The sequence below is a fragment of the Diadema setosum genome, chromosome 2, assembly GCF_964275005.1.
Source record: "Diadema setosum chromosome 2, eeDiaSeto1, whole genome shotgun sequence".
Classification (NCBI taxonomy): domain Eukaryota; kingdom Metazoa; phylum Echinodermata; class Echinoidea; order Diadematoida; family Diadematidae; genus Diadema; species Diadema setosum.
Genome location: NC_092686.1, coordinates 802,241 through 828,604, shown reverse-complemented (window position 1 = coordinate 828,604; position 26,364 = coordinate 802,241). Strand labels below are relative to the sequence as shown.

The following is a 26,364-nucleotide window of genomic DNA, read 5'->3' as shown; positions in this document are numbered from 1 at the left end:
TAGTTTGTGACGTAGTATTTGAAATAAAGCACATTTAGTGAAATGTGGCCCATCCTGCCCCACGTCCCCCTACGTGGGACTGACCACTTGAACGTGCTTGCAACCTACTCCGCACCAAACGTGAACTTGGATCTTTGCGCGGGTTAGTTGTGAACTCTCTCTCTCTCGCTCTCATACAACGTGTACAAGGGACCTCTATTTTTATGACATATCTAAGAAACAAACTGTTTTATTTCTTATTACAAAAACATACAATAATGCTCAGCTGGACTCATGAATTGATACTTACATGTACTTGGACTGTGAACGCTTCTCCACGAGGAAGCAGGCTAGCCAGAGACAGAGTAGGACAGCTACCCCGACACACAGGCCTGTCACGATCACCTCAAGTCGCTCCTCGTATGCAGACTGCGGATCATCTGCTTAATACAACATAACATAACAGTTTCAGGGAAACGAGTATCAAAACAATCTATGCACTCTGTAAGAGAGCTCAATATTCTTGAATGTGCAACAGCCAGAAGTTAAAACTTGCTCAATAATTGACGTTATTCGTAAGATAAGAAAGTGTCGATCTCTAAGATTTGTGTTTCTGTACAAGAACTTTTGTAAATACATGTTGCAAGTCTGGCCGGCTAGGTTTTGTTCATTTATTTTGTTTTAACATTACACTGATTCCAAAATGGTCTGTATGTATTTGTAGCTACTCTCATTGTTATTTGCTATTTTTGTGAACACAGGCCTTTGCGGTGTGTATTTTCCAGAGAGAATTAAGGAAGGCGTATAATGCTTGGTTGAATGTGATAATACGAAACCAACACGTAACCATGGAAACGGGATGCAAGACACCGCTCCTAGGCCATAAAAATAAGCATTTCTTGAATCCCTTGGTACAAAATCTGGCCTGATTGCCATAGGGCCTACACAAGAAATTCGAACGCAGCAATAAAGATCCGGTTTAGATTAACCTGTAAATAGGATAAACTTGAAAGTCTTATAGGAAAATCACATATTCTCATACTACTAACCTTCAAGCGCGTGTCATACATTCGTGTTACAGTGCTATCTGGCTATTCAGGACTGAATTAGATTCAATGCAGACAAGGGCAAATAAGACTTCGCTCGTAACATTCAAAACGAGCGAAGCTTTCACGATCATTATCGACCATCAAGATGGAATCACCAGAGTTTCAGCGAGTGTAGTTGATGTGGCAAATGAAAGCAATGTTCTCTGACTCCGCCAGCCCTGTAGATTACGAGGACAGACAGACTGAAAGACAAACTGTCTTGCACTTGACTGCTGATGTAAAGCTTAAAACCACACCCACCCGTCGTCGTCCCGTTCCGAGTCGTGCCATTGCCTCCTGCGGTCGCCAGCGTTGCGGCGGGCCCCGGTGTGGTTGACCCGTTGTAGACGGACGTCATACTCTCCAAACCGTTGCTCAAGCCTAGCCTATTCCTTGCCGTAGATGGCGTTGTCTTCGTTTGCAGGAGAACATCGGTTGCTACAGAATCTAGGGAAGGAAAGAGATTTAAAGAAAAAAAAAATCATCTCCTATCCATGTCGGTATATCTCTTATTTAGTGCTTTTTCTGCCATGGGTTGGCCTTTGTAAGCTTGCAGACTTAAATGATTATTCACCTATGTTCTAGTCAGCTCCTGGCGCTTTACACGGAAGGAACAGAATGACGGTGACTGAAGGGTAACATTCGGTAAACAGAGCCAGAACGAGTCAACATAGATTCATGAGATTGAGGAGGCCCAAGAAATTAAAGGGATCGTATAGTTTTGGTTGAGACCTAATATCAGGTTTCTAACATTTTTTGATGAGATAATGAGAAACCTCTTATGAAATATGAAAGAGCATGTAATTCTTATGAGGAATTCAACGTTTATTTGATGAAAATTGGTTTTGAAATGGCTGAGATATCCAAAAAAGAGCGATTCTAATAAAGTGTGGGACCCACACTTTATTACGATCGCTTTGTTTTACTTTGTTTTTGGATGTTTCAGTCATTCCAAACCCGATTTTCATCCAATAAACTTTGAATTCCTGTTGAAATGGTATGCTCTGTACAATATCACAAGTGTTTTCTTGGTATCTCGCAAAAAGTTAAAAACCCAATTCTCATCTCCACCAATACTGTACTATCCCTTTAATAGCGAAAAAAAAAGAAGAAGATATAAGTACATGTATGTGTATTCGTGTTTGTGTGTGCGTGTGTATGTGTGTGTGTGTGTGTGTGTGTTAGGGAGAATGAGTGTTAGAGGTGGAGAGAGGGAGGGACATTGCGAGGGAAGGAGAGTGATGGGGAGAGAGAGGGAGTAGATGAAAGGGATGTTAAAGAGAGAGGGAACACATTCACGACGGTGCCATGAATGTAATAGGTTGACATTCCAACGAATTAAAAACCTACGGGGACAACAATGCCTCCACACGAGGAGAAAAATGTAGCTATGTTACATTGTGATTGAATGGTTTTGGGTGTGGTGAATTACATTGTATTTCTACATAGTCTCATAGCCGTCTCTTTCAACAAAAAAACAAACAAAAAAAACAAAAATAAATTTCTGCCAGAACGTTGTGGTGTGCAGTCTGTATCATAGTAAGGTGTTTCTCCATCAAGGTCATCCCACCCTTAAGAGGTTTGGTAATGGGAAATTGAATTCTCCCCACGATTTCTTGTATTCAATTTTCCCTCACGTACAGCTCTATATGGTTTATTATACAGATATGAGGCAATGACTTGCTGTTTGATGTGCTATACATAATAATGTGACGTTCCTAATTCTACAGTTCTTTGTGCATGGAACGGCTTCGATATTTGGCAATATAAAGAAGAATGATAAAGTGAAAGAGGACTGGTAATAATCACCTAAAAGATTACAAACAAAATCACTTTGATTTGTATGTAATAATTTGTACATACTTGTTCCCGCTAATGATTGTATGGGTAGCAAGTCATTGTAACTTGTTTCACTACGGCTGCAAGACCCATCGATTTATCAGCCGCAAGCTCTATCTAGGCGACATGCTTTGCAAAAAGAGAGTGTTGTAATCTAAGCTATCATCCTCAAATCTACAGAAGGATTTTTTTTTTCACACAGAAACCTTAAAAAATCAAGATTTGGCAAAATAAGTGTTCCGGGCCCTGTTTCATAAAGCTGTTCGTAAAGTTACGAACAACTTACGAGCGACTGGTGATCAGTTCTGATGTGCTACACTTATCAGAATTTCCATAATTCAGCACAAGAACTGATCACCAGTCGCTCGTAAGTTGTTCGTAACTTTACGAACAGCTTTATGAAACACCCACCGGAACGATATTTCACGATAGAGAGAGAGAGACAGCGGGTGGGGGCGGGGGGGGGGGGGGGGGGGGAAGAGGGGGGGGGGTAGAGAGAGAGGAAGAGAAGGAGAGGGAGGAGGAGAGAGATGCTTAAAAGATATATGTAGACCTTATGTTTCTCAAACAAACTTGAACATTTCTCATACAAGTGAAGAAAAAAGTGGCATAAAAATATTGTGTGACCATGTCCATGTGTGACTGTGCATAATTTTATATGTATAGTTGTGTGTGTGTGTATGCGCGTAGGTGTGTGTGTGTGTGGAGGAGGGGGAATCGGTGAGAGGTAGCATCAAAAGGTATTGATGTTGGGACTTGACGTCAATATATATTATCTTTTGATATGATATGTTATTACCAGAGACTGGTCGTTAATGAGGGCGCCTTGACTGATCATCTCGTGGGAAACCACTTCGCCATTAAGTCATTAATGTCTGATGTCATCAGCCCGTGAAGCTTCCCAGTGAGTCCGAAATGAAATCACACAAGGTATACATTCTCTACATAACGGGCAGTTCAAATGGTAGATCAGAAAGCTCGTAATCCGAAGATAACTTGATTCAACAACATGTTGACATCTACTGAAGATAATGCCAAGTGTTATTGTGATTCGTGATATCGTGATACATGATATACTTTACCGCTATGATACATTTATCTTATGTCAAAATATGAAGTGTTTAAGTAGAGATATGATAATTGTGTGCATGTACTTTAGGATCTTTACGAATGTATAGCATGTACATTAACGTATGATTATTGTGTATATACACATACATACTGACATAATTACATTTATGTACATACACAAGTCACTGCGCCAATTCCAATTTTGTAATCAAAGACACCTAAATTTACCTTTAGTGTCGATCTGTTAGTGAGAGTACAAATTGACCGGACGTGTTTTGTCATCACATTGGGAGGGGGGGGGGGGGGGAGGTATGATTTACGTGATAATAAACATTTTAAATGAACAAGTGCAAACTTACCCCGTCCTTCCCATCACCTCCCCTTCTTTAACTTCCTCCCTACCCATGGAATATATAGCCCTGTATCCTGAGAGAGTGCAATGCCCGAATGAACCGATTAAACAAAAAACACGTCGTAGCATAAAACAGATAAATAGGGCATCAATTTCAACGCTTCCCCATTATGGTCGAGGAAAATAAACACGTACAAACAGAGTAAAATTAGGACAGAGGCAGCGTTTACTTACAATCTCTTGAACCAGCGATCTTGAAGACGAGACAAGATGGTGGCTGAACATCGTGGAAGCAAGAATAGTTTATCCTTATAATCGATCCTTTTAACCTCTCCGATCCCGTTGTGTTGATCCACTGAAGGAGACAAAAAGAAGATTTTGTTTTCAAGGCTCCAATGTGATTTTGGTGCTGGTTTTTAATGGTTACAGTTCGTTGTCGCCAAGATTCGTTATTCCGAAGGTTGGTTAATCCGAAAATGAAATGATGTTCTAAAGTCCAAAGGTATGGTATAGTACGCACCATCGCTTTATTTTCGGATTTACACGAATCTCCGGAATAACAATCCTTTTTATATTCATGGATGAATAACCTTATGATACGAAGTACATTTCATTTTTGCAATCACGAACCTTTAGAATAGCAAACTTTCGAAATAACACCAAAACGAACCTTTATCATTTTAGCAAACATGAAGTTATACAGAATTTGTGTGTTTCGGAATAATGGACCTTGGAATAACGAATACACCCGTTATCAATATGGAGAGGCTCTACACAAACGTTGTTGTATGTTTGCGCGCTTGTGTTTCTGCGCGTACGTCTGAAGTTTCATGTGCATCAACCTACCTCGTGACGGTTATGGTTATGTCTAGAATGTCAGTATTTAGCAAATAAAGGCTTTTCGTGGGTGACGTTAGGGAGAAATCATACATGATGTGTGTGATTTGCTACTGCGTTATAACGAACAGCAACGAAATGCGACTGTACTTTAACATGGGATGAATGCCTGAAAATTGCCTCCCGAATACATCCACACTTCCAGACAGCAAGCTAGCCTATTTTCATGAGTAGTATAGCTCGTTTCACTTTCACGTTTACCGTCTCTCACACTGTCTAAGGACAGGGGGAAGAAATTTGCATCTCGTGTTGCTCCAAGCAAAAGACAAGAATCAATCAGTCCTCCATGATTTCCGAAGAGCGGCTCATTTCAACCCCACCCCTTTCTCTTTTCTTTCCAGCTTGCAAGACTTGTGATTATACTTAGGTCCTAAAATGTCGCTCACGTGAACCTTAGGTCCTACTGGTCCAGTCCGGACATCGTTATACTTTGGACACGTGATAGAGCTCGTTCTGCACAGGTCACGAAGGGGTCAATGGATTGTAGGACTACTGGAAGAGATAGTAGGACCTGTATGCATCAAGAAGCAGTGTTTCCGGCAGCAGGCATTATTGTTAGTACGAAATATGGTGATGTCAAGTTTGTTATGCAACATAATTCGTGACACATCGGTATATGTATTTATATATTCAGACACGTGAACATAATATACATACACTTTTTTTATCTGTCTGTGTGGTATAGACACATACAATGTATTCACAGACAATGTATAGAGAGATTGCCACGTGTGGTTATTCAGGTGGTGCTGTGGAATATCAAGTTACAAATTTATTCGTGTCCTTGCTGGGTATGGTTTAAAAAAGAATAAGACTTTACATGAAGTAAACATGAAAACAAAAATCTCAGAACGTTGTACATACTAGGAAGGTTCGATTATGGGAATGCTTGAGTTTTGCAAACTGACTGGAAAGACCGTAGGGACGTCAGGGTTTCACTCCATGCTCACTATTCAGGTGATATTTAGGTCGTCCCGTTCTTCTGACTATGTCTGATCTGACTGTTTATCTATTCTGCGCAAATCTTGGATGGTTCCCCCCCCCCCTCCATCTTTACCACTCATTTATATTCTGACTTTTTTTCTCTCTCTCTCTCTTCCTCCACTGCTGGTTCACACGTATTTCCCCCTCTCCCTCACTCTGTTTTCGCTTCCGTTCTTTTTGTTTCTTGCTCATTTTGTTTCAGTCGCACGACGTGGGAATTACACGTTGTTGCCTATTATTCAAGAATGCTGGTGATAATGTAAGGTCCCCACACAGTATTAATAGAGTGCTCACCTGTATTACAATCTAATAGACGGTGTTCATTAATTTCCTTGGGGATAGCAGCTGCTCCCTGCGTCGACCTAACGTGTTCGATGGAAAACAGAGCATTCGCTTTTTCCTTGAACTGGACATAACGATGCTCTCTCGCACCTCCTGTATTGTAGTTCCATCTTGCCGAAGGTTTAATGGAAGCAATATGAATTCACATGTTTACATCTTTTATCTATTCATCTCTTCCTTCATCCATAGATGTCTAGAGCGAAGAGAAGAAGTGTGGGATCAGGAAAACTTTTCAGCTTGAGATAAGTCTCCAGAGATTTACTGTATGAGATTGCTTTCAGCACATACCTGAGTCTTTGCTCAAGAGTTGCTGATTATGGACAACCATCTGGGTATTAAACAGAATCTTCTCACTCTTAGTATACATACCTTGGTTGATTGCCATTTCGTTCTTATCTTTTGTTGTCATACCTTCAGTTGAGGGATTTAGTCATTTTTCAGTTTATTGATTTAAAACCATTCGAAATGATCTAAAGGGAAAACTTGATCATGCAGCATAGCCTAAGATAGAGAATCAGGTATGACCACCAATACTCGATACCCCAAAGATGCTAGAACCCTCTTTTTAACGTTATCTAAACCATCATTTGATATCATGGGAATACGGTGGTTCGCTAATATAATACACAGGAGAAGGCATCTTCGAACCAGGGAGGTGGACCCCCACCTCCCTGTTCGAACTACCCCGTCCACACCTGCCCATGGGAGACAAAGGTTCATTTTCTGCGTCTTTCTCATTCCTTCTTTACAAAGCTGTGTAAATGAATACTATAGTATCATGGGGAAGAAAATGAAAGGGCGATTTAAAAGGGAGTAGTCCTAACACCGTCGAGACCACCCTGGATGAATAAAACCATATTTTGCTTTATCATCCATCGTTATATCTTTTTAGATACGAATAACTCCGACTAGGATTCATAGTGTGGAAGATATTACTGGAACTTTTGGTGAGGTGCAGCATTGATAAACCTGAAACTGTTCGAGCGAGCCTTAATTTTCTACGAAACCTCTGAGCATCATACGATTTGCTGTTGATCTGTGATTCCGATCGGTAGGGTCGACAAACTCACAAGGGATCAAAAAGTGATATCTCGCACCTCAGCAATTATTTGTTCTGAAAACCTCTTTCATAAACAGATCATGACAATTATTGCTCCTTTTGCTAGCAAAGTGATACACTGCATACCAGCCAGTCTCCATGCATATATAGCTACTCTGTTAGAAATAAAAAGAAACAAACCGCGAAGATAGACCTTCAAATGGTAATCGTGTTGTGTGCAAGTCTTTAAATCTCTCTAAACAAGCCCGCAATCTCAAAGGTAAAGCAGAACTCAATACGATTGAACCGATGGGGGTCTTGTTTGAGAATGATGGTAAAAATCGATATTAGCAAACAAGTCTGACTGCACGAAAACGTGCATGCAAGTGGAAAGGCTTCTTGACTCACACTAGATGAAACTTTAATACGCTGACAATCTTATGATATAATGAAACGTAATATAAAAGAAGAAAAACTTTACTCGTGCTACATGAATACCTTAAAAATCTACCACTCTAAATCTTACAAACGAAATGACAATAATCAGTACACTTATACATAGCAATAAACCAAATGAAACAGTTGCATGCAAAACTATGTATGCTATGGGATGTGCGTGTAGATCAGCCAGCGATCGCTCGGAGGAAAAGAAAACTAGTTATTTAGTTCACCTAGGGCATCATGTTGAGCCCCCTGTGACAGTAATAGTCTGGTTAATTAGTTGATAGCATGTCTAATCAGACCCACTCCACCTAATAATTGTTTTTCCACCCCTCCCCTCCCCATGCACCCCACCCCCGTCCTGCATCATTTGAGGCCGTGAGGGTATCCAGCCTTCCAAAAATGAGGCCAATGACATCACAATTTAATTGAAGTCACGAGCGTGTCGCGTCTCTATGACGTCACAGATCGGTTCTTGGGACTTCACTCACAGGCAGCGTAGCAATATCAACTAATTGTAATATCCCGATAGAATCCCAGTCCCTATAGGGTTTCGATCTGTCGTTATGTTATGACTGGATCTCTGGTGATCAGCACGATAGGATTTCGTGCAAGTGTCAGGGCGATATTGATTTCATAGAAATCAAATCAATGAACCTGGGTATTTTTCGCCCTCTAAATGTGGCACGCGACTGGTTTTAAACGTCAGGATGTTCGGCTCACATAGACGTATTATGGCACTATATCATCTTGTAAATCTTTGCACTCTATTTCCCCATATTTCACACTGGAATTCTTTAATCACAAACACCTGAAGAGACATTTTTTTTTTGCCCTTTAGGAGAGAAAGAGAGGGGAGGGAGAGAAGAGAGCTATTAGACAAATAAAAAAAAAAAGCAGAAAATAAGGAAATAGTAGGAGCTACTCACTACCCTTGATTTATTTAAAAAAAAATAGATAGCAAATAAAAAATGTTTACCAAAGTGAAACATAACAATGGAGAAATAAGACATTAGTTACACGTTATTTTTGCAGAGCTAAGCGGATGCAAGTAAGAGAAAATAACTCAAAACGAAAGCATGAGCATACGATGTAAACAGGCTCTTAATAAAACTCGTGCACAACGTTTCATTCATCTCATTGTAAACACGATCGTGCATGAAAACCTGAGAACTGTACACACCCACAACATTTGACGTAAACTTCTCTCGAATGACTATACTTGCTTGTACGCGAACAGACACACACCTACACAAACTCACTCGTATACGGTTAAATCAACTCTTGCTGAGTTAACATGATGAACTTAGCATCTCATAACTGACAGGCTAACGAAATCACCAATGCCATGGGTAATCATTGATACTAGCCATTTAATATCTGAGTTCTGTACACTCGGAATGTTAGCTGAGTGAGTTGAGTTGAAGGATGATGGTATAGACACTGCATCACTTACACCGGCCTACACGCACTGAGATGTGACAGAGAGATATTCAGAAAAGTAAGATGTAGGAAAGATGGTCGTGTCTATGTCACAGTGTCCGTGACCATCTGACGCCATTTGGTCAGGCAAAGACATCAGTGCGGACCAAGTTAACCTGATGGACAGCTAGAACACAGAAATTATCTTCTAGCGGTCCCCTTGAGAACTCAAACTCTGGACAACTACCCGTTTGCTCTCCCAGCAGGCACTAATAGGCAGACCGACAACCTATGAGATAAACACCATCGAAACTATCTTATTCACTTCTCGTGATCGCGTGCTGGAGGTGATGCCAGAATCTTAAGAATATGAACTTTCCCTTTATTCCATTTGTTTTATTTTCCTTTTCTTCGGTAACAAAGTAACACAAAGAAAAAAGTCATCAATTCAATTCAGGCACTCCTGTGAAATATCCGAGTCACCTAAATCACAACTGCCTTAAATAGCTCAGTGTCATCGTCAGTGCATAACAGTCATATGGGTATTCTCATCTCGTTCTCTCTCTTCTTGATACACTGAATTTCTACTTTTTATTTGTACTGTCAGTTGAATGCCTCTGCGTCTATAGGTGCGAAGGTGTATCAGTATGGTAAGTTAACAATTCGCACAGGAGTGTCAAAAAACATCAAACGCATAAAGAAGTAATGGGCATACAAATCAAAAGTTGGTACTGAAAAGACATGAAGGACTGATGAGTAATACTGAAATATTCGTATCTTGCTCTTGTAGAGGCGTGAGTAGTATTCAGCGTTGACAAAATCAGATCATATTCATATGTTAAGCACGATACGAATTTCAAACTAAGGTAGATCAATACGGGCGTGAAGTGATACTGGTAATAAAATACATCATGGGATTCGATTCATAGTGAGCAACTGCGGTGAAAAGCAAATATTATTTTAGCCTCATTCGACCCCGTCTTACTTCACTGCTTGTTCTGGTTCCATTTTTCTTCTTCTTCTTCTTCTTCTTCTTCTTCTTCTTCTTCTTCTTCTTCTTTTTCTTCTTCTTTTTCTTCTTCTTCTTCTTCTTCTTCTTCTTCTTCTTCTTCTTCTTCTCCTCCTTTTTCATGTCTCCCTTGTGCCTTTACATTCTCAAGGCGAATGGAACACTGTAGAAAGTCACAGAAAATTCTACGACTACCAGATCATATTCATACGTTAGACTTCATAGGAATGTGTCTCAGGAGAGAGATTCTGAGAAATGTTTCCTATCAAAGCTATGTAGCAAAATTTCAAGCATGCGTATTTTCTTTTTTAGCTCCTTGTTCCCTGAGGAGGAGCATGCCTTCACTGATTAATAAACGAGATTGAGTTATTACGTCTGCACGGCAAAGACGTTTGTTATTATAGCAAAATATTGAAGTTTCCACACTAGTGCACACTCACCCACAGAAAGACATACAGACAGACAGACAGAGAGACAGACAGACAGACAGACACACACACACACACACACGCAACCCTACACAAATGTATATACCTACATAAATTATGGGGGCACCTTTGTTCTCCGGTATCGTTCTGTGCGATCAGTAATGAAGTTGATTTTTACCCTATCATTTTTGACGGAAAATGAGCATTCCGTAAAGTCAACTGCGCCGTTCCCTATACCCCACAAAGTATCCCGAATACACATATGCACCAAACACACGCACACACATAGAGGCAAACACACACACAAAGACACACCTATGGGAGATCAATGCATTCCCTCTTGTAGGGAATGAGCTCCTGGGCTCGAATATAAAATATCCACAAAGGCAAGCAAAACGGAGTAATGCAATAAGAGAGAGGCGCTCGGTTTCAAGGTCACTTCTAGAACCGAACAGAGCTCAATAAAAAATACAAGCTCTTTGTGCTGGACTGTCGAGTATACACGCCTCACCAATATCATCATATTGCATGAGTTCCATCCAGGTAATACGATTAAAACACAAAATATGACGCATTTTCCTTGAGCCTGAAGAACGCCATCAAGTCATGCTTTTAAAACCAATGATAGCTAGCTCTAATAGGATGCCAACTGCGTTCGTCAGGCAGAAATAACACAACAGTAATATTTCTCATTTTATGACACATATTTTTGCTTTTTCCTATTTCAGGTCTGCTCTTTACTCCGCTATATTACATTACCGTTTTATTAAAGCCATCATACCCGCTTGATTTAAAGTATTATGACAACCCACATGTTAATGTCAATGTAGAAAATCCTGCACTTAAACTCTTCTATACGTATAAAGACACTTCCTGTATCATACAGACCTGTTCGGTTTGTGAAGTAAAGAATGAAGTTTGAATGAATTTTTCCGATGATTAATGATGACGATACGGAGGGCATAGAATGCATATAATGTCATCATGACAGTAGTATGTGATATGATTGAACGCGTTTACTTCTTTTTACAGGTGAGTCATTGTACACAGATGGACACGCCCTTATGACGTCATCCCACATTGTCTGGAAGAAATGAATGTCCGTCTAGAATGTAATTCACTTAATGATATAGCTACTACATATCCATATTATTTTCATTTTGTTCGTAGATCCCATTGAGCAAGGAAAGCAAGTTCCAATAAAACAAGTGGTTCTAGAGATTCGCAGCATCGGCTAACACATCAAATGCATCAACACTTGCGCCTTTTCTATCGTTTCCCTGTCTCCTACATCTTCTACATCTACTACTTTGATACTCAGATATCATACGACCGCCACTTGGAAAACATTCTACTCTCTCAATTCTACCGGTGGCGCCATCATAGTTCAGTCCATCATAGTCCTTTAATTAAGCCAAGTTTTCATTCACTGTTGACTCTGGCGTATCATGTATCCCTTGTTTTCTTTTTGTTTAAGTTCGTGTTTTTGACGGAGAACTAAATCAGGATGTAGAGAGGAGCTTCGGGTGAAGGGATACCTACACAGAGTCTGGTTACCGACGAAAATTACCGCTGTGTGGTTGGTTCGCCCCATTTCTTACAAGTCAAACACAACGCCGGATTAAGCACAGAGAAACCATCAATCAAAAAGACAGAACGGGGAAAAACACAACTAAAGAAAACAAAACAAGAAAGACTGAAAGAGAGAGAGAGAGAGAAAGTGAGAGATACAGATACACAGACAACAAAGGAATAAAAAGGTAGAGAGAGAGAGAGAGAGAGAGAAGGAAGGAGACAGAAAGCCAGACAGACAGAGGAGGGAATGTATGCTTAGGAACCTTTCTTGTGTCTTTTTGATATTAGCCATTTTGAGCAGGAGTAGATATTCAAGCACGGCATGCAGAGTCACTGAAATAAATGATATTATGAATATCCTATTCATGCGTGTGTATGTGTGTGCGCGTGTGTGTGCGCGTGTGTGGGTGTGTATGTGTGTGTGTATGTGTGTGTATGTGTATGTGTGTGTATATGTGTGCGTGTGTGCGTGTGTGTGTGCATGTTTGTGTGTGTTTGCGTGTGTGTGTGCGTGTGTATGTATGTGTATGTGTGAATGTGTTGAATATAATGATCATAATATTCATATACATCATGTCTAAATATGAGAACTTAAGCACTTAATACTTAGTACTTAATAACATAGGACTTCCCGCCAATTTTTACATATTTTTTTTTTCTATTCCAATTCATCCATTGTAAAATTAAAATTCTTCCTGAATTTTTGGTTTGATAACAATGTGCAACCAATTCTGTTTTCGGGAACACCTATTCGCCTATATGTTCAATCTATTTCCACATTTTTATATTCAGTTTCGTTACGTTACAATCGAGTTTGTTCGAGATGACTTTGGAGCTGACACTGGCATTTAATTTAGCCATTGTGCAAAGACTTTCAAGAATCACTCATTCGAATCAAAGTAATCCACATTACCCTGCAGAAATGCATGTTCACTTAGCATATTCATAGAGCTTATTTTGTTATTCAAAAGCAACATTCTAGTGAAACATGTTCATTCTGACCCCCGACTTCAGTCTATACATACGTAATTTGTACGTGTTAGGTCTACTCCAATACTGTTCACACTTGCAGACGTATTGTTCAAGTGTACATACAACTTGTAGTTGGTAGTGTAATTTGGTTTACAAGAATAATTTATCTGCTAATAGATAAACATATGTCCATGTATTTTTTTTTCTCTGACCTATGTTATGTCTTGAATCGTGAACATGAACTGTCGCAGTAAGATGGTGCGGAAATAATGAACCACTTATGATATTTGATGGCAGGTTGGTGTGTTCAAATGAATGGTTGCAGTAGCTGGCAACAGCGCCAAGGTAATGAAGAAGTATGTAAAAAAAAAACACACAAAAAAAAACATGTAATATTATCATTGTATATGTCTTCATTAATTCTACAAATCAGAATCAACTGACCTGCACACCAAAAACAAAAATGTTTTTAAAAGTTTTTAAAAGTATTATATCGTACTCTGACCAATTTAAATGCACATCTCCTGAATTTGAAAACTACAAAACGAAATTGATCAAAAGATAGATTGACAGTAAGTTCAGGCGACGAAATTGAATGACATGGTACGAAATTGTATGACATACATACATGCAAAAATGAGTGAAAGCGGGCGAAAATTGGAGATCAGAAACGAAACTGAATGACACAATCTGTTTAGAGAGATTAAATCGAATTTAACCATCTTTGTAGCATTGAGCACGAACAAGCAGAGACAGCATTCATAGAATAAATTACGTGCATTATTTATGTAACCTCAGGGCCTTCTCTAAAGAGTCCAGATGGATTGTGTTAAATCGTTAGTCATCTATCTAGCTGGTATGACTTATCATATTAAACTTCACTTGCTTCATAATTAGCTCTTCATAGAATCAATGTTCTTGGGTGACGTGAATAGTGACAAGAAAATATCAATAATCTGCACTCTAAGCAATCAATACTCGTTCTTGGTAGAGCAACCTTTTTACCATCTATAGACGCATTTTTGCAGGGCAAAAGAACTTGGATAATTCGGAAAACACTGAAGGAAAAGGAACATAAGCATGAATTTAATTATATAGATTTGTCTTCAGCTATTTTAGCTTTATAGCTACACGATCTTTTGTATAGCTTAGCCTTTCTAACACATTTGAAACTTTCTCCCGTTTAGAGCTGTATTGCTATTCCTCTCTTTATTCTTTCCCTCTTTTTATTTAAGATGTCCTCTTCATTATTTCACTTTTGTCAGAATGATCGACTACCCTTTCTTTCTTCTTCTAGTTTTTAAGATGGTTGACAATGATGAAGTTTGCAGACGCGTTCCCAACCTGGGCATCTCTCTTCCATCCTCGGGTTTCTATGGCAACAGTGAACGGATGGACACCTCCTACTCAGAGTGAAGTGGTCCACTCTTATACGGGTCACTTTACTAACTTTATTTAGCCCTATGTATATATTTAGCCGGTAACATCGAGTGACGAGCTATTTTAATACCCCCCTTTCTTTTCACTGCTATTTCCATTCCTTGGATTGGTTTCGCCTTCATTGTAATTCATTGTACGTCAGGTAAGCCATAGTCACGCCTTAGCAAAGAAATGTCTTGCAAGTCAATCGCGTTGATAAGACAGGATGCACAGGATTTCGACTGCCTCCACAAACTGTTCGTTGCCACTTCGTTCACATAGCGTCCTTACTCATAAATATATAATACAAACATATACAAACATACTCCTGTATTAGCTATATGTAAGCATGCCAGCGAAAACCAATATAGATCGAATGAAATAATCCGAAAACATTGTTTGAAATCAGTGAACTTCAACCAACGCGATTCAGTTGGTAGGGGTTGTAGCTTCATCGATAGGTTTTCATTAAAGGGATGGTATAGATTTGGTTGAGATGGGGCTTCCAGGCTTGATAAACATCTTATGAAATATCAAAAAGCATACAAATCTAAGAGGAATTCAAAGTTTATTTGATGAAAATTGGTTTTGAAATGTCTGAGATATCCAAAAACAAAGAGGTCCTAATAAAAGGTGGCATCCAACTTTTATTAGGACCATTTCAAAACCGATTGTCATCAAGTAAATTTTGAACTCCTCCTAGAATTGTATGATCTCTACTGTTTCATAAATGATTTCTAATCGTCTCGCAAAAAGTTAAACTCTGAATCCCCCATCTCAACCAAAAATGTATACATCCCTTTAAACATTTAGTCAAGAATCTATCCCTCACCACCTTATATCAAAGGATGCTCCTCAGCTCTTGTGTGTAGACAAACACACCCATGTGATGGGAGCATAGAACCACTCGGTTGTGAACATACACTGGCAGACATGAAAACTAATTATTCGTGTGCTTACCAACCTTCGGCCTCTTTCTATAAAGTGCTGGAGGCGAGAATAAAAATTTGGAAACATTTGGAACATTTCATTCTCCTGAATTAAAATTGCAAGCTTACAATTGATGTTCTCGCCATTCGAGTAACAGTCTGCCCATGATCCAGGATAATCAGTGTTAAAGGGATCGTAAAGTTTTTGTTGCGACCTAATTTCAGGTTTCTAATATTTTTTTGGTTCGGTTTTGAAATGGCTGAGATATCCAAAACAGAGCGATTCTGATAAAGTGTGGGACCAACATTTACGATCGCTTTGTTTTACTTTGTTTTTGGATGTTTCAGTTATTCCAAACCCGATTTTCATCAAATAAACTTTGAATTCTTCTTAAAATGGTATGCTCTGCACTATTTCATAAGTGTTTTCTTGGTATCTCGCAAAAAGTTAAAAGCCCAATTTTCATCTCCACCAATACTGTACCATCCCTTTAAAGTCATCTCTCTGGTCAGGGTATAATCCGCACTGAAGAGCGACAGTTACTAGTTGGTTAGAATTATCTTTCTGTTCCTCCTTCTAATTTCTTCTTCATCTTGACAGTCATCAATGTTCTGTTTAATTCTTCTCGATCCTCCTCCTCCCTTTCCATCTCCTCCTCTTCTTTTTTTTTTTTTTTGGCTCTTGACTATATATACGGAGATACGATAGATCATCGTAAACTCTAGGTGTTAACATCGCATTGTTTTAGGAAGCTATAGAAGGACACACACTCAATTTTCTGGGAGACGTATTGCCAATCTAGTTTCATACAATACTCACACTATACAACAGTAACCAAGAGAGCATCGTGTTCGTTGCTAAGATATAGGTGCAATATCTGAAACCTTCCGTGGTAGCAAAAAGATCTCTTTGTGGCTTATTTATTGACACATATCTTTCCACATATACACTCTATTGCGTAATGTACAACAGCCAAAATAAAACAAAAATTATAATCTATTGTGTGTGATTGCATCGATTATGTATAGGAAGGTAGGCAAAGCAGGCATGCATCGCAGCTACAATTCCATAATTACAATTTGATCATCCAAGCAGAGAATTCTTGGGGCGTTTTGGATGAGATGCGTGGTCTAAAATACGAATGCCGTCTTCTCTGAGAAAAATGAACAATCAAAAACAGAAGGAGAACAAAAATAAAATCACTAGGCCTCTAGCAAATATGTGTTGCGCCAACAAGAAAATCATTACGTGGTTCTATAATGTCTGTACAAGAAATTCTTGAACATGTGCATTAAGAATGAGTGTTGCCCTATACGACGTTTACTTGGCTTCTGCACATGTTTTACAATATCATAGCATGCAATACATGAACTCATGCCCAGGTCTTTTACAATAGACACCTAAGATGAAATATACTTAATTTCTTTGTCCATCTATACATACTGTAAGATATTCTTGTCCTCCTCGGGATTTGCACACGTTGTCTGCTTAATTGTTCATTAAAATACATTCTTGCCTGTAATTACCAATTTATATTTGGAAAATGTCCTTTGTCTGTATTCGAAAATACACAATGGGATGAGATTACACATGATTAAAAGCGACCTATGCATCAATGGCTGTGGGTAACATATATATAAAGACGCGCGAATATGGTACTGCTTGCATCAATTTGCCTCCATTATTACACAGACTTGTAGACACCGCCACAAATGAGAAATGACAGGTCGTTATTACAGCATCCATAAGCATGCCTACACACATGACGAAGTGTCAGTGCATATAGTTATCTCATGAGCAGTTCGATGTGTTCAGCCACACGTGAACATTGTGAAGAGTGAAGCGATAAAAATAGACCTACCTGAATGCTCAGTGAACGGTTGGCGGCAGAAAATTTCAGTTGCCACGGCAACGCGGCGATGTTCATTTCTATAGCATCTTTCCCGCCCGTGTTAACCGAGGTATGGTACGCCTGCGTGATCCTGCACGTAGTACCGGTAGCCGGGCCCTCTTGCTCCGTTCCCCTCCCTAAGACGGACGATGCTTCGACGTCGGTTGATGGCAACGGGAAAGACAACGACGGAGAGGAAGAAATGGATGACGAAGGCAATGGCTGAGATGTGAACGACGTTGAATTAAGCGGCTCTGGCTGAGAAGGCGGGAAGTCTAGCAGCGGCACTGGTAGTCTGACTGAGGCTGATGCTGCGGCCGAGAGTGGGGTCGTACACTCTGTCAAATATTGGAAGGTAGATAATATTGTGACGACACAAAGCGTGCGGACTGACGTGACACGACCAGAGAATCTACCAATGCACTGCCATGACTTTTATGACTCAGAAATAATCACACATCATATTTACCTAGTGATCTAGCAAAACAGTCTCACGTTGCACTCACCCTTATTTCAGTGTATTTGGTTCACCGGTTGCCAGATAATCTCACAGGTTGTAAGATAATCTCTACCTCAAACCATTAAACACATCAAATAGCATTATCATTATTGTTAAATTATCGTTAAATTAGCTCATTTGTTTTCTGAAGATCCAGTGCACTATGTACTTAAAAGTTCCCATCTCATTTCCCATCCCTAATGTAAGTCCTTTCCGCCCCCTCTCTCCCTCAAATTCCATCGGTTTATTATCTCGATAACTCTAAGCCCAAATCAACTTTTTTTTTGGTATCATTATTGATGAACTTGCACACCATGTCAAGTGTTGATGAGTCAAAGATGGCTTAGTGATTGAACAACATGAGATGCCATTACATCCTATATTAGTCTCTTCACTGAAACTCTGTCAAAGTTAAACACCGCTACAAGATTATGCTCAGACGTGAAAGGAAGAATAGAAAGGATGGGAAAGCTGAGCCAAAATGAAGACCTAGGCGTGATTAACTGGCGTCACATCAAAACGATGCTGTAATTTATTCGTAAATACACTGTGAAGAATAAGTGGTGGTTCAATTTTAAAGATTGGAGAAATTTGCTCTCTGAGCTATATAATGATGTTCAAATGGATGAGGGAACACTAAAACCTACAGAGATGTTAAATTATACGGTCAGTGTCGAGATATTTACGCACACTTATATATTAGCTGGTTAAAGTAAACCCGTTTATATTTTAATATTTTATTTATTTCCATCAAGAAAATGATACATGCTACAACCGTTGATAAAATGTTTATTCTATCGAAACAAAATATGCCTATGATAGATTCGCTCTCATTTTATCATTATTATTTTTGAAAGCATGTTAAAATTTCCATTGCACTTTTCTTGTCCCCGTTTTGACCCGTCATAATCAGACACACTGGTCGTAAGCACAGGATGACGCAGCTCGGGTTTCTCGAAGAGGTATCATTGTTGCACAATGCCTTTAACCGTATCGCAATCATGCGCATCCCAGTGCAAATTGGCACAGGCGACGGGTGCGAAGGAGACATGATATATGGGTTTGATGTGTTAGGGAGAAGAAGACGGGAAGGAAGCGCTTTGACACCTAAACACACACCTAGAGAGTAGTCATGAATCAAGCTTCGTCTTGGAGCGACGTGAAGACCCCTGGGAGGGCGCTATGTTACCCTTTTCTAATGATAGCGCTGGGATGGAAAAAAAAAATACCACTGCACAAAACTCAGCCTGACCTCCGACATTTTGATTATCCTTACCTGGGACTTATACGGACAGATTGACAAGTTATGACAAAGAGCAGTGCTTTTCTGCTCAGTAGGCTAGTACATAAATCAATAATTTTACCAGGTTTCTATAATTTCATAATAAATATAGCAACAGTAAGTACTAGTAGCAGCAGTAGTAGTAATAGTAGTATAGTAATAATGATATTGTAATGATAATGATGATGATGATGATGATACTACTACTACTACTAATGATGATGATGATATAATAATGATAATGATAATAATAATAATAGTAATAATGATAATAATAATAATAATAATAGTTATTATTATCATTATCATTTTGAGAACAATAATATTATACAATGACGATGATGATGATGATGATACGATGATAATGATAACAATAACCATGATAATGTTAGAATCAACAACGATTATATAGGGTATTACACATAATAGTCATTTGTTAGGCCTCATGTTTGTGACATAAGCTTTAACGAATCCCGACTAATCAAGGTGTATTACGTGTCTTGTGACACCACTCATGCTCTTCACGCAATGTGGTAACTATGCAGTAGAGTGACGTCATTTTAACATTCGGAGGTTGACAAACTTTATGCTCTCCAGCTATGAAAGTTAACATTCAAAACCTAGTGACCGTGGTATCCTATCAGAGTGATAGCAAAAATACGGGGGTGGGGATGGGAGGGGAGAGGGTCTCCTGTGTCTCGTAGAGTCGTAATCAACATACATTACAACATGGAAACATTATGACTAACATCCAATTTTATTCCGATGCTTTGCACCGAGTCTTTTTATTTATGCAAAGATGGAGACTCCATGCAATATTCATCTGCGTCATGTACACAGTGATTGCCACATAATAAGGTACATACCGAGCATTGGAGGAAACTAATAACTTATATCTTTGGGTCTTGTTTGCCAGAAAAAGAAGATACATGGTCCTATTTTCCTCGACAATAGTGGCTTGATAGTCCATATCCCTTAGGCGTGTAAACAAGAGACTTTAAGTGTTGACCTTACCATGCGCTCCAGCAGATGGAAATTCATAAAACTTGTCATAGATTCAGACAAGATAACGCAATGGAAGTATCATGTGTAAAATAAAACATAAATAAGAGAAGTCGAAATCACAATGCATACTGGACATGCCCATTTACATGTTTTATGATACGCTATGACTTCTCTATAGAATATTTTACAGTCATTATGCAGTGCCCTGTAAGTGGAAACTTTCAGTATCGTATTACAGGATACTGTGATGGAATGAAACACCATCTGTAATAGAGATAAAAGCAAGGACAGAGACATTCATTCTGCCTTCTCTAAACAGAATTAATTTTCACATACAAAATGAGATGCTGCTGCATTTAAAATTATGACACATTAAAGCTGCGTGTTACACATGTTCGAAGTGAAAAGAGCGGGGGGGGGGGGGGATAAGGGTGGGGTGGGGTGGGGGGAGAGCTAAGTAGATTGAGATGGAGAGGTGGATGTAGTGCGGAGATTCCGTAAGGTCGAAGTCAAGTGCGTCTATCCGAGGCTTTGAAATAGCCGCCACCCGCGATGCCATATCTGTTCACGGTGGGTGTGAATGGGCGGGTAAATGAATCTCGTTTGCCAGGGCCAATATTGCCCCGTATCTCGAGGCAGCTTCTACACCGATCGGTTGCAAGTGGCGTGACTGATCACATCACCAAGGGGATTGAATCGCATCATACCGTGACGAAGTAGATTACACTGACAAGGAGATATGGTGGAAAGAGAAAAACCAGGGGTGGGAAGGGGAATATCGGGATCAGACGCAATGTAATGTGATAATGAGAAAGCATGTATACAGACATGACTATTCCGGCTTGTCTGTGAGGATGGGAGTAGAACTGATGAAGCAGTACTCATAGGAAATCACGCATTTTTCTGTAATTGTCCCAAAACCATGGAACCACCTCCTCTTACAGTATATAATCATATATAGATATATCTTCAACTGAATCACTGAAGTCCTCCCTTAGGTACTAAAAAATAACAAAACAACTCAAAGCCAAACTGTTCCAATCATATCAAGATGTATGTTTATTGTCTTTATTATAACAGCGCCATTATCAGTTTGCTGTGAAAGAGCTTAACGAGAAACATTCATCATTATTATCATTATTATTATTATTATTGTTATTATTGCCATTATTATTATTATCACCATCATCATTTTTTATTGTAGTAGTAGTAGTTGTTGTTGTTGGTTTTTTTTTTTTTGGGGGGGTATTTTCATTATTATTATTATTATTATTAGTAGTAGTAGTAGTAGTAGTAGTAGTAGTAGTAGTAGTAGTAGTAGTAGTATAGTAGTAGTAGTAGTACTAGTAGTAGATAGCATCATTATTATTGTTACCATCATCATTATTGGATAAGACACAAATATTCAATATGGCAAGATATTGGAGAGTATTTTTCTTTACTATAAACCCAGTTTTCTGTGTCCTCTGTGTCTGCTTTGTGTGATTTTACTTTCTTTCTCTGCGACTGAATCACAGCGACACGAACACCAGTAGGTGGACCTGAGCTCTTTAGAAATACCCACTATTATCCTCACCGACTGGAGAATTTCCAGTAATCCACAACAAGAACAGGGCGAATGTAACAAAGTTTGGAAGACCCGAGTTCGAATCCCGCCCAGTGCTTACGTCCTTGGACAAGATGTTTTTACCCGCAAAGTTTGGAGGACCCGAGTTCGAATCCCGCCCAGTGTTTACGTCCTTGGACAAGATGTTTTTACCCACAAAGTTTGGAGGACCCGAGCTCGAATCCTGCCCAGTGCTTACGTCCTTGGACAAGATGTTTTTACCCACACTGTGTCCCTCTCGACCCAGGTGTATGAATGGGTACCTGGCAACGCTAGGGTAATAATAATAGCAGGGCCCTCTGGTAGAGCAGTGGCAACAGTGAAGAGGCTACCCTGGGTAAATAAGACGCTATTATTATTATTATTATTATTATTATTATTATTATTATTATTATTATTATTATTATTATCATTATTATTATTATTATTGTTGTTGTTATCTATTGATGGTAACCTTGAGTGAAAATGGCCTTTAAAATCTTCCATCCTCTCTCATATGCTTGATATATCTCTGCGTATCTATAGATATTGCCTAAGTGTCTTAGCCATGGCACACTAACCGTGCTATCAAATCGTTTCATTTCATTTCAACGCAATGAGTGACTGCAATTAATCCTGTGCAAAGATCACAAAATATCAAATAATGCGATTTTGATATCGTCTTTCCGATATAACATGATGAGACGAAATTATCATAACTAAAAGAGTACACAATGCATTGTAACAGAATCAACTTTGTCCAATCTGTAAGAAATCGAACAGAACAAATCTCACACTAAGGTATGGCATTCTAAAAATGTAATTTGAGAAATGCGCCAGGAGTCCATATCAACACGTTTCCATTACAATGATACTCCATCTCCATTCAGTGAGCCACATTGTATTGGTTTGTAGGTTTGTTTTTGGTCTGTTTGTTTTTGTTTTGTTTTGTTTTGTTTTCAGGAAGGTCTGATGACATCATGCATTGGCCATGAATAAACAAAAGTAGGCCCCATTCATTTGCAGCTTTGGCCTTTCAGAGGACTAAATCTGCACAATATTCAAATCAACGTCGATCCTAAAAATTTCCGGGATACTCCCTCCTGACGAATTTTTCATGACCTCACGTGACTCATTTTGATCATGACCTCTGCCCTGCTTTTTGCATGAAAACAAAAAGATGTGGATCATGTCTATACTCAACGTCACACAATTTGAAGTATTGCCGTCATATCACTTTGAATGATTATCTTAAAAAATAATAAGACAGAAATAAAAACTATTAAAAATACAACAAACCCAAACAAACACAACAAAAATGAATACGTATTTTATCTCGTATGTGTATCATGTACTTGTCTATCTGTCTATCTATCTATCTATCTATCTATCTATCTATCTATCTATCTATCTGTCTATCTATCTATTCATCTATCTATCTATCTATCAATCTATCTATCAATCTATCTATATGTATATAATTATATATATGTGTATATGATATAATTATATCTCAATATGAATTTTATTATTCATTTGAAACAACAACATCTGACATGATAAAGGATGAACAGATTATTATAAAACTTGTAACAAGTCGACATGTGATTAGACTTGGCCTTCAGCTCATCTCTCTCTTTGAAAGGTTTGTTTGTAGGAACGATTTCTTTTTGTCACGGGCTGACAATATTCAGTAAGGAAAATTCGAGGAAGCTAATTTCAGTTCCTTTGGTATCATAGTCTACCCCCACTTTACAATCAAACCCCTTCCGACGCCTTTATTAACAATAACCACGTCTGTCTGGCGTCTCTTACATATTTTGTTTTATCTACAGCTATAGTGACAGTGGTGAGTTGTGTTATTGCTGCTCGGTTGTTGATGCATCTCCCCCTCATTTTGTCGTAGTTAACATCCTCCTACGTTATTAATCAGTCAATACGGGAACCGTCTTCCACTGGTTCATTTTCTCGGTTTCATTAGGATGCAGAGGAGGAGGATGGGAGGGGGATGAAGTTTGTGTTTTGGCGCTTCTCGAGTGAGAGACCGGAAGGCGGCCCGGGGCTACAGAGTCAGGTTCGTGAACACCGCTGGCGTCGCCAAAGGGCGTGTGAAAAATGCGCGAAGGCGGGATGTTTATGTAAAGCAGCGATAGCAAACATTATCGTACCGCCGATACTTCATGTAGCAGAGCCTGAAATTTCTTGAAACTATATAACAGCATTTGTAGGATGACTTTATTCAGTAATATAGATATATTTATGGGTTATATCTATACCGTTTAGCGCATGAAATGTTGAGGGTCAAAGCATATTCTTCATTAACCGAATCTCAAAGTACGGCAATTTACATAATAAAAGTGAGAATATCTATGTCGTCTTGAATACTACACTTGAATGAACGCTTGGAAGGAGAGACTTGAAGAGTTGTACATGGCGTTTTGATTTTAACTCCTCCCCATGAAACCAAACGAGAGAGGGATGCTATAAGAAGGAATTTAATGGAGGTATGATTGTGAATCTCAAAAGATTTTAATTTGCTATTCTCACACTTTATGAGTGCCTTGGGCAGCAGCGTCGTGAAAGAGCCATGTTTACGAAGCAAAACACACACAAACAAACGAACACAATAATAACAAATAAACAAACATTTCCATTTTCGTATTTTTTGTCCCACCAGAACTTAGGCATTCAAAGACTTCATACAGACAAAGTTAATATATGCTTCAGAATAACGTCTGGGACATTGTACGGAAGAGTCACGAAAACAGTCATCCTTTTCCCCCCTCTTTTTTTATGTTGAAGGAGAGTTATATAAAACCTTGTAGAGCGTTGCTGTTGTTTGTTGTTTTATCTCCGTATTCAGATAAAGATGATACAGTCTGCAAAAAAAAATACACGAAGAAGAAACTTCATACTGATATGTCTGTGTGATTCTTCATCATGCGGTGAGAAAACGTCAACAAAGTTGATGGACGCATCACAATGACTGTGAGTTGTTCTTCACAGACGTGCTTGTCATATGAAAGTGAAGTGTAATGAAATACAACCTAATCACTTATGTAGCCTCACTATCATGAGACTGCTATTTGAAAATAAATGTCTATATTATTTCATCGTAAAGTGTCAAGATACCGTCTGTACAGTCGTCGCACTCTTATAAGCAGTTAACATTTATCCCAGAAAAAGAAAGAAACTGCCTGACTCATAGTGGCAGTAAGGAAACTATAGATAGGCCTACCCACTTGTTTTTCCATCGATCGATTACCTCTCAGTCTCTCCCACTCAACATCCGGGGCAAATTCCAGTAGATTCCGCTCGGAAATACTTCCAAGAGCTTCGAAGGTCGGTTAGATTTAGAACTGTTCGCTCTGAAAGTAAGCCTAATTGACCGTGCCAGGACAACAACAAAGGTAGACAAAAAGATCTACACGTGTGGAACGAGGGTCAGCATGGACTTGACATTAATGGACTACCACGTGTTTATTGGACACTCCAGTAAGCAGAAGAGAAATATGGGCATCGTCGAGTATTCTATACAACAGACACCCTTTAATAATCATTCTAATAGGTCTTTCCAGAATAAAATACGTTTCCTTTCCTGAATTGGTAGTCATGAAAATTTTCGATGAGGTTGGAATTGGACGAAATACTGACAGATCACAACCGTGAGTACGGTTTTGCATGAGTTACAGCCCGATTCCCCTCGGCGGTATAAAATGATGATATAGAAAACATACTTTAACCCTATGACTCCCACTGGCAAGCTACATGGGTACAAAGTCAATTGAAATAGGAGATTTTGGTGCTGAAAGAGTTAATACGTAGATTTCAACAAACTGGTTGTTCCTATCTCAATCACTAAGTGAAGGTATTGGGCTGTCTTCACCATGACCTTTCCTCCTACAAGGAGCTTGTTTTGTGAGTCGGATAAAAAGACTCCACTCAGACCGAAAAACCACTGAGGAAAAAAAATAACAAAGAACGGATGCTAGAGAGGAAGGGAGAGGGAAAAATATAAAGGAAAAAAAAATCTACCTGCGTCACTGATGACGTCAGTAACTCCAATGTAAAAACACACACACACACAGAATATGTAGGCATCTGATGTAGATGGAACAGTGATTGTGCGCTTGCACTCATCTGCTTGTTTTTGTTTGTATTCTTTTATTCATGTCTAACAAGAAGGAAACCTGATAATTCAAGGTGGTATCTAGGGCTGTAGTTATTAGTTTCCCAGTGTCGACCAGCAATCAGTTAACTTTCACTCTACTAACAATTCAAGTAAAACGGTAAGGGGAAAACAGTGCGCATCCTC

At 39.0% G+C, this 26,364-nt stretch overlaps 1 protein-coding gene across 1 annotated transcript in view; it reads right to left on the bottom strand.

Moving 5' to 3' along the window:
- LOC140246344 (uncharacterized) overlaps positions 1-26,364 on the bottom strand; it is a 67,303-nt gene that overhangs the window by 3,814 nt on the left and 37,125 nt on the right. The window contains exons 2-5 of the mRNA XM_072325816.1: positions 17,649-18,016; positions 4,564-4,684; positions 1,329-1,514; positions 290-419 (exon numbers count right to left, since the gene is read on the bottom strand). Coding sequence (XP_072181917.1) covers positions 290-419; positions 1,329-1,514; positions 4,564-4,684; positions 17,649-18,016 — 805 coding nt within the window. The remainder of the gene's footprint in view (positions 1-289; positions 420-1,328; positions 1,515-4,563; positions 4,685-17,648; positions 18,017-26,364) is intronic.